The 13,337-nt window shown below is 37.5% G+C and overlaps 1 protein-coding gene across 1 annotated transcript in view; it reads left to right on the forward strand.

The window, feature by feature from the left end:
* The first annotated feature begins 1,138 nt into the window (after positions 1-1,138).
* LOC121382387 overlaps positions 1,139-13,337 on the forward strand; it is a 38,245-nt gene continuing 26,046 nt past the window's right edge. The window contains exons 1-9 of the mRNA XM_041511975.1: positions 1,139-1,265; positions 2,106-2,383; positions 4,002-4,220; positions 5,152-5,301; positions 6,047-6,156; positions 6,794-6,912; positions 7,456-7,577; positions 10,971-11,103; positions 13,002-13,120. Of these exons, the coding sequence (XP_041367909.1) occupies positions 2,215-2,383; positions 4,002-4,220; positions 5,152-5,301; positions 6,047-6,156; positions 6,794-6,912; positions 7,456-7,577; positions 10,971-11,103; positions 13,002-13,120 (1,141 nt within the window). The 5' untranslated portion in view covers positions 1,139-1,265; positions 2,106-2,214. The remainder of the gene's footprint in view (positions 1,266-2,105; positions 2,384-4,001; positions 4,221-5,151; positions 5,302-6,046; positions 6,157-6,793; positions 6,913-7,455; positions 7,578-10,970; positions 11,104-13,001; positions 13,121-13,337) is intronic.

Below are 13,337 nucleotides of genomic sequence, written 5' to 3' on the forward strand. Positions count from 1 at the left end.
ACATTGTAATTCAATTTTTTGTAAATTACAGTACTAAAGTTGCTAATATGATGTCATCATGATTAGCACAAATTAGTTTAACATCACGATATACAGGTATACAGATCTTATTGGCTTGTAAGCAAATGACCCATCCACAGTAATACATTACCCAAATTTGCATACCATTATTAACCGGGTTAATACATTAAATTATCACATGGGTTTATGACATGGATATCATGGGTAAGTTATAGGATAAATGTAGTTACACGTGTATAAGTCTAAAACAGGCTATGTAAATTCGGCCCTGTATCTTTATTGTGCGGTCATGATGTCAAGGCTCCCAAACTTTGAGATGTCTAGATATTAAATGTATATTAAAAAGATAAATTTCTTACAAACTATAAGTCCTATTGGTCATTGAAACTTGGTATATAGTTGCACCTATGGATGTTCATCACCGTGCATCAGAAATGTTTATAGTAGGTGAGGCATTTAATTTAATTCTGTGGAATTTCGTTTTACATCTTTACAGGATTTTAGCAAAGATCAGCGGGATACCCAGAGCATGCTGTTCCAAGACCTGTATCTGAGTGAATCATTCTTCTACATGTTTAATGAGATCGTCACCACGTATGACTGTCAAGGTAAGATGTCCCCACAGTGTTCAGCTTATCATTAATCAGGAGTGAAATTAAAGTGACGTTATCATGCAGTTGCGTATGTGTGTATATCTTATATAATGTATAGACGTATATGCACTGTGTGTTTTTAGTCCCCTAGCAGTCCAACCAGGGGAGACTATAGGTTTCATCTCCATCCTTCTATCTGTCTGTCTGTGTACCTTTGTCTGTCCATCTGTCCCAAAAATAGTTTTCTGAATGGTTTGTTCACAATGCCTTAATTGAGATATTAATCTTACATTTTGTATACGGCTTTATCATGTTCAGTTACAGACCAAGAGTGACTTTCATGGTGATTTACCCATTTTTGACAGAGTTATGGCCCTTGTACTTAGGAGATATGAAAATTTGTTTACCAGACTTTTTCTTTTGCAATGCCTCGAGATATTGATCTGAAATTTTGTGTGCAGCTTTATCAGGTACTGTTGCAGATCAAGTTTAACATGTATCACTGTGTTTGTGTTACAGGTCAGTACTGTCGAGATTTCAAGATGAAGTGTGTGAATGATGGTTACCTGTCTGTGATTAACGGCAGGTGTAAGTGTATGTGTCCAGAGGGCCTCGATCCAGCGACTGGCTGCTCCACGGTTATACACCAAAGTAAGGAAGTAGATGGTTAGGTCAGGTCAGGTCAGGTCAGGTCAGGTCAGGTCATAGGATTTTACGTGTACATTCAGAACAAGCAGGGCAGGATGTAGCCCACTTATAAAGCGTTCGCTTGATGCACGGTCGTTCTGGGATCGATCCCTGTCGGTAAGCCCATTGGGCTATTTCTCACTCAAGCCAGTGCACCACGACTGGTATATCAAAGGTCGTGGGATGGTGCATGTAAAAGATCCCTTGCTGTTAATAGAAAAGAGTAGCCCATGAAGTGACGACAACGGGTTTCCTCTCTCAATATCTGTGGTCCTTAACCATATGTCCGATGCCATATAACCATAAATTAAAATGTGTCGAGTGCATTGTTAAATAAAATATTTCCTTTCTTCCTTCAGAACAAGCTGTCATGGGTGCCAGTGTCTGCCCATGCCAGGATGGTGCATGTCTCTTTATAGCAGTTCTGGGTGGGGTGGGGCTAAATGAGTGAGTGCTCACTTGAGCTGCAGTAGATTTTAAAATTGATTGCTATCAGTGAACCTTGTGGCTCCATTTTAAAGTGGAATGGCATCTAGCTTAGTCTCCTCAACTCAAATATGTGCAATAGATTTTCCAAGAAAGAAAAATTGTCGTAACATAATAAATAATCAAGAACTCAAATTTGTATAATAGATTAAAAAAAAAAATGTCGTAACATAATAAATAATAAATCAGTAACTCAAATTTGTGCAATAGATTAAATCAGTAATAAATCAATGTGCTCTAGTGGTGTCGTTAAACAAAGCAAACTTTAGCTTTTCATTCATTCATGTCATTGTAAAAGTTACCTTCTCTCACTTGCAGTACCAAAAGCCGTGCTATGGCCAGGTGGAGAATACGCACTGTTTGCGGCAGACGACAGGTGTCCGGATGGGTTTGAGTTGGGCACAGTGTCCCACTGGTTCCCCAAACCATGGAAGGAGTGGAAACCCCCAGTGTCCACATGAATTCCACGTTCTCCCGTGAGGGGTCCACTTATGGCTTCTGCGTGAGGACAGCCGACGAGACGCGGCAGAACACCAAGAAGACGTGGCCGCGGGGAAACTACTGCATTCTGAGGGGGGGAGACGAGTGTCCGGAAGGTCTGTGCTAGAATGTGTCAGTAGTAGAATATATCGGTGGTAGAACGTGTGTCGGTGGTAAAATGTGTAGAACGTATCGGTGGTCAAATGTGTAGAACGTGTGTCGGTGGTAGAATATGTTGGCGGCAGAACATATCTGTGGTAGAACATGTTGGCAGCAGAACATGTCTGTGGTAGAATGTGAGTCTATGGTAGAATGTGTGTCGGTGGTAGAACATGGTGGCAGAACATGTTGGTGGTAGAGTAAAACATGTTGGTAGTAGAGTAGTGTGTTGGTGGTAGAATGTGTAGGTGGTAGAACATGTTGGTGGCAGAACATGTCAGTGGTAGAACATGTCGGTGGTAGAGTAGAACATGTTGGTAGTAGAGTAGAGTGTGTTGGTGATAGAACGTGTAGGTGGTAGAATGTGTCAGTGGTAAAACATGTAGGTGGTAGAATGTGTCTGCGGTAGAATGTGTCATTGGTCAAACATGTAGAACATGTCGGTGGTAGAACGTGTTTGCAGTAGAATGCATCAGTGGTAGAACGTGTAGAATGTGTCAGTGGTAGAGTAGAATATGTCTGTGATAGAACCTGTCAGTGGTAGAACATGTTGGCTGTAGAACATATTGGTGGTGGAACATGTCGGGGTAGAACATGTTGGCGATAGAACGTGTTGGTGGTAAAACGTGTCGGTGGTAGATCATGTAGAACATGTCGATGGTAAAATGTGTAGAACGATTCAGTGCTAGAATGTGTCAGTGGTAGTACGTATCAGTGGTAGAACATGTCGGTTGTGGAATGTGTCAGTGGTAGAACGTGTAGAATGTGTCAGTGGTAGAACGTGTCAGTGGTAGAACGTGCCAGTGGTAGAACGTGCATTGGTGGTAAAATGTGTATAGATGGTAGAACGTGTTGGTGGTAAAAAGTGTTGGTAGTGGAACGTGTCAGTGGTAGAATATATCCACTTGTGTTTGTTTATGACTGTTTAGTTACATGTCTTTCAAATTAGGTACAGTTTATGAGATACCTTTTAAATTAGTTTCACATCTTTTTCTATAGTCTTTGTACTTCTCCAACCTTCTTGATGCAGAGGAGACATACAAACATTCATCTCACCAACTCCATGAAGTTACTCTGTTTTTAATATATCTCAACACGGAGGAGACATAAAGACACACATTTCCACACCTCCATGAAGTTACTCTGTTTTCAGCATGTCTCAACACAGAGAAGACATATAGACATCTTACAAATTTGTTGAAGTTATTTTGGTTTCAACATATCTCAACATGGAGAAGACATACAGTCCCACATCTAAATCAACTCCATGAAGTTACTGTTTTCAACATATCTCAACATGGAGAAGACATACAAACACAAACACGCATCTATATCAACTCCATTTAATTGCTCTGTTTTCAACATGTCTTAACATGGAGAAGACATACAAACACACATCTAGACATACAAACATACATCTAAATCAACTCCATTTAGTTACTGTTTTCAACATGTCTCAACATGGAGAAGACATACAAACACACCAACTCAGTGTATGTTGTAGATGTTTTTATATGTTCAAGTGTTTGAGCCCACCTGCCTTGTGTGAAGTTTCAGCATTGTTTTGGTTTACAGATTTTGAATCGGGCAGCTTAAAGTTTTACGGCCAGGCACCGGAAAACGCCAAATTCACCAGTGGACCATTACCAGATGGAAAGTTTGGACGAAACCCGTTATTTCAGTTCTGTTGCAAAAACACCGGCTACCTAGAAGATGAAATGGTGCTTCCTAACAGCACGCCATTCATCCTGCTGTTTTATCGGAACCAGTACAAAACATGTCAGCGCATTAGAGGTATTCTTCTCTCAGGCAGTGGTAAAGTGCTCACTTGTTGCGCGGTCGGTTTGGGATTGATCCCCATCAGTGGGCTCTTTGGGCTATTTCTCGTTCCAGCTAGAGCACCACAACTCGTATATCAAAGGCCGTGGTATGTGCTATCCTGTCTGTGGGATTGTGCATATAAAAGATCCCTTGCTGCATTAGGAAAAATGTAGCGGGTTTCCTCTGATGACTACGTATCAGAATGACCAAATATTTGACATCCAATAGCCGATGATTAATTAATCAATGTGCTCCAGTGGTGTAGTTAAACAACACAAACTTTCTTTCCTTCTCCTCTCAGTCTCTGTCGTCATAGTTACCACATGTTAGATACCTAATGGCTAATGTTAAACCTTGTCCCTTGATACTACATGGGTTTGTTTGAGGATTATAACTCCCTTTTTATTAAGTATACTGTATACATAGTGACCTAATTTACAAAGCCTTTTTTGTCTAAAATGTGTGTAGCTACATACATTTATAATGTTTTAGGCCCGTTTTCCTTTAACATAATTTCACAAGCATGAGTTTATTGATACAGTGCAGTTACATTGTACCTTTTCCATTCACTGCACTGAAAAATAGTCAATCAATGAGTGATTTGTCCGCATGTGTGTTTTTCAATGAAATAAACATTTATTATTTTGACTGATGTTCACTGACTGTTCAGTTATTTTTAACCCCTTGTTTTAATAATTTAATTAGAAAATCATTTTGTGATTGACTATTAATCACATTTTGTTTAAATATTCAGTAACTTAATTACAATTAATTTACAATTATGTATGTTATATAAAAAGTATCTTCTTTTTTTTTTTAACCGACACCATATAACCGTAAATAAAATGTGTTGAGTGTGTCGTTAAATAAAACATTTCCTCTTTTTTATTCTTTGTTGAATCAGGAATGTATGGAACGAAAGAAGAATTTTTTGTGAAAACGCTACCAAGAGGGAAAAATGTACAAACCTTTCATGGCATACACCCACAAGCTCGTCAGTGGTACAAAAGTGTAGTGTATATTCCAATTTGCTACTATCGGCCGTATAATTCAGGTGAGTATTATAGTAAGTACAAACCTCACACCTCGCCATTTCAAAAAGTGGATGCAACGTCTTTCAGTTCTAGTTTTCCTTGTGCTTATTCACTGAAATTATGTTTCTGGGTTTTTGTCTCACAAATATTCAACATCTGTAGACAACATATTTTCTCTGATCATACTATTTATCAATCACAGTTCATGTGTGTGCTAAAGTCACAGTGGCGTAGGAAGGTGCCAAAAGGTGTGTGTGTGGGGGGGGGGGGGGCACACATTTATATTTACACACTTACATTATTATAAACACTGGCATAGGAAATGGGGAGGGGCAAGGGGGGCATGTACGCCCCCCCCCCCCTTTCAGATATTTTGCTTTATATTAAAGCAAATACAAAGCAAAATATCTGATAAGTGGGGGGGCGTACATGCCCCCCTTGCCCCCCCAATCCCTCCCCCCCCACTTCCTATGCCAGTGAGTCGGATGTTAAAAATGAACAGAAGCAAGTTGTTTTTTCCAATGATACTTATGTGGCAGTTTGTGTGGACATGAAACCAATTACTGATAATAAAGAAAATACCTGTGTAATCCATGAATGCTAATGTCTAAGGTTAGAAAAATATGAAATAAATTGATCATCATACTATTTCTTGGAAAAAAAGAAACTGATTTGCATCTGTTTTGCAAGAAGCAAACAATATGTCGAGACAGAAAGTAAACTAACCATGCCAGGCTTGGTGACTGTTTCTACTTGGTATTGCAGACTGTGGCGGAGTCCTGAAGTTGACGAAAGACGAACCAATGATGATCCTCGTATCACCAAACTTCCCCAAGGATTACGACAGTGACCTGCGTTGTCATTGGCTCATCAAGGTTATATAAAGTTAAAGGTTTTTTGTTTGTTTAATGGCACCTCTAGAGCACATTGATTATTGGAGGTCAAACATTTGGTAATTCTGACAGTCTTAGAGAAAAAATCTGCTTAATTTTTCCATTAGTAGCAGGGAATCTTTATTATAAATCATCCCATAGACAGGATAGCACATACCACAGCCTTTGATATACTAGTCGTGGTGCATTGGCTGGAACGAGAAATATCCGAATGGGCCCACCGACGGGGATTGATCCTAGACCAACTGCGCATCAGGTGAATGCTTTACCACTGGGCTACACCCTGACCCTCATCACGGTAATATCGTCATATGTCACAGAGTTTAGCATAAAAAAACCCCGCAATATTTTATATTTCTTTTGTGTGAGCTTATTAATCCATTAGATGTTACATACATCTTTGTTTGGCTAGCACTCACATTGGCTATATAGCCTATCAAAAAACAATTTCCATTCATCTGCTGTTTTTAGCAGATCTTAGTTCTTGATGATGATATTTCATAATATGTCAGCTTCTTATTTTTGTGGTCCTGTTTGAATCGGTATTTTTGTGATGGAAAGTAGGGTTCATGTTCCAAACAGCTACCAGCATTTAATTAAAACAATTTTTAATTTTCAGTCTCCTGCAAACACAACCATTGTTTTGAATTTTGATAATTTTGAGCTGGAAGAAGTGAACGGCCGGTGCCGAGACTCTCTGGAGATTGGCCATGTTAGGATCGGACAACCTGGCGCAATGTAAGTAAGACTTCTCTGACATATGTCACAGTTACAGGTGTAGTCTGGGCCAGTCAACAATTTCATAATGCAATATCACTGTTTATTAGATATATTACTTTTGTACATTACCGTATATCTGTATTTATAGGTTCTTTATTACATATTACACATGTTATTGTTATTCATTTTGTACATGAGTCAGGACGTAGCCCAGTGGTAAAGCGCTCGCTTGATGTGCAGTCGGTCTGGGATCGATCCCCGTCGGTGGACCCATTGGCATTGAGCTATTTCTCGTTCCAGCCAGTGCTTCACAGCTGGTGTAACAAAGGACATGGTATGTACTATCCTGTCTGTGGGATGATCCATATAAAAGATCCCTTGCTGCTAATCGAAAAGAGTAGCCCATGTAGTGGCGACAGCGGGTTTCCTCGCTCAATATCTGTGTGGTCCTTAACCATATGTCTGACGCCATATATCCGTAAATAAAATGTGTTGAGTGTGTCGTTAAATAAAACATTTCCTTCCTTCATTTTGTACATTACCATATATGTGTATTTATAGGTACTGTGGAGATGGCTTTGAACGCAGCATTCACAGTGTTTTTAACATGATCAAGTTAACCTTAAGAACCGACATGGAAGAACAAAAGCAGGGATTTAAAGCCTTGTTTAAAGTCATATTTCGTAAGTAGTTTTCTTGGGAAGTTTCTTTGCAGGGATTGTTATCATGCAATAATATGTTTATTTGTAACAATATTTTCTTTAATGTTATTTTAAATTTAGTTGTATATGCTATTTCTAAAAAGTTTACTATTATATCATACTTTTTTTTATTAAAACAAGTGCCATGGAACGGGACTACTTGACATGACCGTGCTTAAATCCTGAAATAATATTATTTTAATACTAGCAATGATTAAATGAAACCTTAAAGTAGTGTAATTCTACTTATTGTCCAGATATTGATAACATTGATATTGTTATTTTGTCTCCTTGTACATAATGAAAATATTAACACATTTATAAAGTTAAAGTTTGTTTTGTTTAACGACACCACTAGATCACATTGATTATTAATCATCGGCTATTAGATGTCAAACATTTGGTTATTCTGACATATATTCTTAGAGAGGAAACCCGCTACATTTTTCTATTAGTAGCAAGGGATCTTTTATATGCACCATCCCACAGACAGGATAGCACATACCACAGCCTTTGATATACCAGTCGTGGTGCACTGGCTGGAACGAGAAATAGCCCAATGGGCCCACCGGTGGGGATCGATCCCAAACCGACCACGCATCAAGTGTGCACTTTAACACTGGGCTACGTCCCGCCCCTAACACATTTTTAATGTCTGGCAATAGTGAAAATAAAATAATCAGACATCGTGATGACCAAATTCTTATCATACCATTATTTAAAACAATAAAATAATCAGACATCGTGATGACCAAATTCTTATCATACCATTATTTAAAAAAATAAAGATTGCAATTATCTCAAACAAATTAGTTTAGTGAACCATATCATACCATTTTTTAAATACAGTCAACTCCACTTATTTGCATATCATTTTATAGCATAATTTGGTTAATCGACTATTTTCACCCAAGACGGAACCATTTGCCCTTTAAACACTACAAAACATCCGGTTAATTGCATGGACTACAAACTAAATATCGGTTAATTGCACATGAAAATAACTAAATAATTAATGTCCCAGAGTATTGAGCAAATCTATCAAAATTTTGAAAAAAGCTGAAATAAATTGGCAATTAATCTGTTTTGTTTGTGTTCACTGTGTCACATGTGTGGTAAGCCAACTGTAATCGCCAGTCAATGTGTGTAGTGTCAGTCACAATGCCCTACTACGAGATTTAAGTATGACATAATTAAGTTGAATAAACCTATCTCCTAATGTTTTGTTTGCAATACATTGCTGTTAATCAGAGGCCATCTCAACAACAAGCAAGTTAATCTGTCGATCACAAGGTTATTATTATTTAAGACTATTATTTCTGGAAGTACTGCCTGTGCGCTTGTACACATGTGCGTGCTCAACTGTTGAGGCTGTATTCGATTGACAGGTTCAGGGCAATCATTGTTCTGTGTTAACTATGTTATACTAACAAGCCTTAGTAATTAAAGGTTTAGAGATCAATCATCCTAGGCGGTTGTGTATTTAATAAATGTGACCGAGAAAGGGTTGTTGTTCACTTATTCATTAGATGCAGTGTACACTATGTCTGTTAAATGCACAAGAAATGATTTGTCACTTGCTGATAAATACGAAGCTGTTAAACTTTTGAACTCCCGGCACATGCGCCTGAATTGGTTGGATTGTTAAAAAATAAGAACAAAAAACAAACACCCTCTTATTTATGGATGGTCACTAAAAGTATCTGCTACATGTATATTATTAGACACCAATCAGTCGGACCACAGCATGAAGGTCAGTCAGTTGTGTTAGAATGGTCATGCTTGCAATGGAGATTGCTGGAACTGATAATGACTCACTGGCCAAGTTTAACTTTAATTGCTTAACAATAGTGAAGTCATTATTTGGGGATCGCAAATAATGCCAAAGCTTGCCACATCTTTTGTGATGTAAAGAACACCAGACTAGTCTTCACTGCAACTTCGTACATGGTCAAGTAATTCTACTAGTAAGGTGCATTCGGTCAATCAGTGGCCCAGTAATTCCGAAAAATGACGTCATTTTGTAAACATGTGCACTGATGAACTGCGTGATGGTTCTGTTGTTTTAAGTGTATCTCATTAACTAAATGGCTAAATAGTGTGCTCCGTGGTCTAGTGGATAAGCTGCTGGACAATCAAGCTAACGACAGTGGTTCAAATCCAGTCAAAGCTGGCTTACATGTTCATTCATCTTTCTCATCTATCACCCTCTGCCTATCATTCTCATTATCTTAATATAAAAAAACAACTTTCCAATTTCTCCCATGATTTCAATCTGTTGCGACCCTTTTTCTCAGTTTCCTCCGACTCTGTCTTCTGAGCTGTCCACACCATCGCTTACCTGTCTCAACTTCCTCCACGGGTGCAGTCTCTGTGTATTTCCATTCACCCACCTGGTATCCTTGTCCTCTGCTGCTAATAAAGCTGGTCTGACCCATGGTACTAATAAATGACTGCCAGAAGTAGGGGTGCATAGTAGGTGGTTACAAGTGCCTCTTAACAATGCCAGAAGTAACTACTGAACACTCCCCGAAGTGTTCAGACTAAGCCCACAGCTAAAAGCTGATGGGGAATGGTAGGTGTGTGGCACAGATAGCCACAAGAGACAAGCACCTGTCGCGGTTGGAGACACAAGGACTGAGATGTGGAGGTGGACATTGAAAGAAGTTGTAAGATAGGAGGAGTTGCCAGATCGGGAAGAAATGAAATGGAATTTAAAGGAGAGAAAGGAAAGGGGGCAGTGGGATAAAAAAACACCCCCAAAACCCCAAACCAAAACAAAACAAAACAAACTACTTGGCTGATACACTTTGTTTACAGTACTGGATGATCAGTATTTTTTTTTATGCACAAAGTATATAAGACAACAACGTCTAGTAACAACAGATAACAAAGACGTTTAAAAAAATAATATCGATTACTGGCAGATTAAAACCAAAATGTCTCTAATTTTATTTTTTAATTATTATTATTTATTTTTACATTTTTATATATATCCAACTGCATGTATTAACTATAATAGTTCCGGTATGAAGTACCGCACTGTGCTAGACTGTCTCCCACACATTTTTGTAGTTGGATGACTGTTACAAAGTGAAAGTCGGTACTATCAGTTAATCAACTAACCTGGTTAATTGCATATGATCGAGCTGCACTGTGGGTATACAAATAAATGGGTTTGACTGTATTGCAATTTATTTCAAACAAAATCCATTTTGAATTAGTTCAATGAACACCATTTTAGAATGCTGCTAATATCTCAGTCCAGTAGACCATTCAAAAATTAAATAGGAAAAATGTTTGATCTGTTTTAAATAGATGAAATCCTGTACACATTCAGTACACGTACATATAATATTAACTGTCTATTTTCAGCCAGTGAGATGTGTTACAATGTCCGAGACCATGGCACCACGTACCGGGGGAAAGTGAACTTCACCCGCGGCATGGAACCCTGCCTGCCCTGGACAGACGTTACCATGTGTAAACATCATGCATTTAGAACCAAGTAACTTGCCATAGTGATTTAGACAAAAAACGTACCAACTTGCTGTGTGTGTTTAACTGGGTATTGGCTCAAACAGACCAACATTATGTGGCACTGCATGTATACGAGTTTTACTTAACAGCTGTATAAATTATTTACTTATTTTTATTTAAAATTTTGTTTTATAAAGTTCAGTTGTTAGCAGGTCGAGTGAATCTATTCGAGGTTTGGGCAGGATGTAGCCCAGTGGTAAAGCGTTTGCTTGATGTGCGGTTGGTCTAGGATCGATCCCCATCAGTGGACACATTGTGCTATTTCTCGTTCCAGTCAGTGCTCCATGACTGGTGTAACAAAGGCTGTTGTATGTACTATCCTTTCTGTGGGATGATGCATATGAAAGATCTCTTGCTGCTAATCAAAAAGAGTAGCTCATGAAGTGGTAACAGCGGGTTTCCTCTCTCAATATCTGTGTGGTTCTTAACCATATGTCCAACGCCACATAACCGTAAATTAAATGTGTTGAATGTGTTGTTAAATAAAATATTTCCTTCCTATTCGAGGTTTATTCTGACTAAAAAATCTGAAAATATGCAAACAAAATTCAGTTAAAATAGTAAAAGGAATTTATTGTGGTGTGTTTGATGTTGTAATCTATAAAAATTAAATTAAAATTAAAATGTATTGCTCCGATGACCCCCCCCCCCCCCCCCAAAAAAAAAAACCACCCTGAAAAAAAAACCCAAACCACCACAGAATATTTCACTGGTATTTTTGAAAGCACAGCTTTACACATCTTAAGGAATTTCTCCAGGTAGAACAATTTTCAAGTTTTAAAAATATTTCCCAGCTTGCAGTTCCTTGCTTATTCCATATGCTTCTTGACATTGCTTAATTTGTCTTGGAATTAGATCATTATATTTTTTATCCTGCAACCACTGTTTCTATCGGCTGATTATGATGACTGATTAAAGCAAATTAAATCATAAATATATACTAGCAGATTATGTCTTTTGGTGCCATGCATGTGATGTCACAAAGCCAATAACCTTCGTCATTAACTGGTTGTTTTCTATGTAGCCATCATTTTGCATGTGATTTATGATCATGAATATATTAACAAAAAAAATTAATATTTAATTTAAATGAATTCTATACATAAATAATTAAATATGTTGGGTCAACAAACGTATATTAAATTGTTATTATCAGTAATCTAGATATATGTTTATAATACTGAGTACATTAATCCACATATTTTCATAGTTATACTTTATAATTCATCACCATCAAAATATTATTGTTATTTAAAGGGACATTCCTGAGTTTGTTCCATTGTAAGATGTTTCCAAGTAACAAAATATTTCTATGATTAAACTTGCATATTACATTTTAAATGTTAAATATTTTCTTGTTTAGAATCTCAGTGTTCTGTGTATTCAATGTATTTCTGGTCATCTTAATATTTGTAAGAAGCCCAAACTGGATTTTGTCTTCAAATAATTTCGTACGTACGAAACAAATATATATTAGGAAATAAAATGAAATTTAAACTAATAAAAATATTAGAACAATCAGAAACACGTTTAATATACAACTACTAATATTTTATGCAGAAAACTATATTTGATATGTAATTACAATCGTTAAAACATCTCTGTTAGTAGATAACATCTTAAAAATTGCAGCAAACTCAGGAATGTCCCTTTAATGTTTGAGTTACACTGTTAACAAGATGACATTTATTATATAGGTTCCAGGGCTCGAAATTATGGCCTGGTGTTATTCTCTAGCTTTTCGCAGGCCACTATTTCAAGTCCTATACGTGTATCGGTTTAGCCAATCATTTGACAATTTTCTCCAAGGTAACCTACATGTACTTACTTTGAACCAAATGCTTTTGTTTTATGGATTTGATTTAGGGATGTTTTTTCTGGACTTGACTACAACTACTGCCGTAACCCAGGAAATGGTTTGAGACCTTGGTGCTACATCAGAAAGACCGATTGTGTGAGAGATTACTGCGACGTGTGTCTGACAGGTAAACAGTTTACACGATGTAGCTCCTGTATTGGTGTTTATATGGAATACTTCTACTAATAGTACATGTAGCTATATCTATATTAGCTCAGTTGGGAAAGCTCTCAGCATTGGCACAGAAGGTTCGTGGAGCTAAGTTATGTGTTTAAAATGTTTCAAATAAGTGTTTAGACTGAGCCACATAATTTTATTTAACTTATTTCCATGCTTATATCTCA

This window comes from Gigantopelta aegis, chromosome 9 (assembly GCF_016097555.1).
Source record: "Gigantopelta aegis isolate Gae_Host chromosome 9, Gae_host_genome, whole genome shotgun sequence".
Taxonomy (NCBI): domain Eukaryota; kingdom Metazoa; phylum Mollusca; class Gastropoda; order Neomphalida; family Peltospiridae; genus Gigantopelta; species Gigantopelta aegis.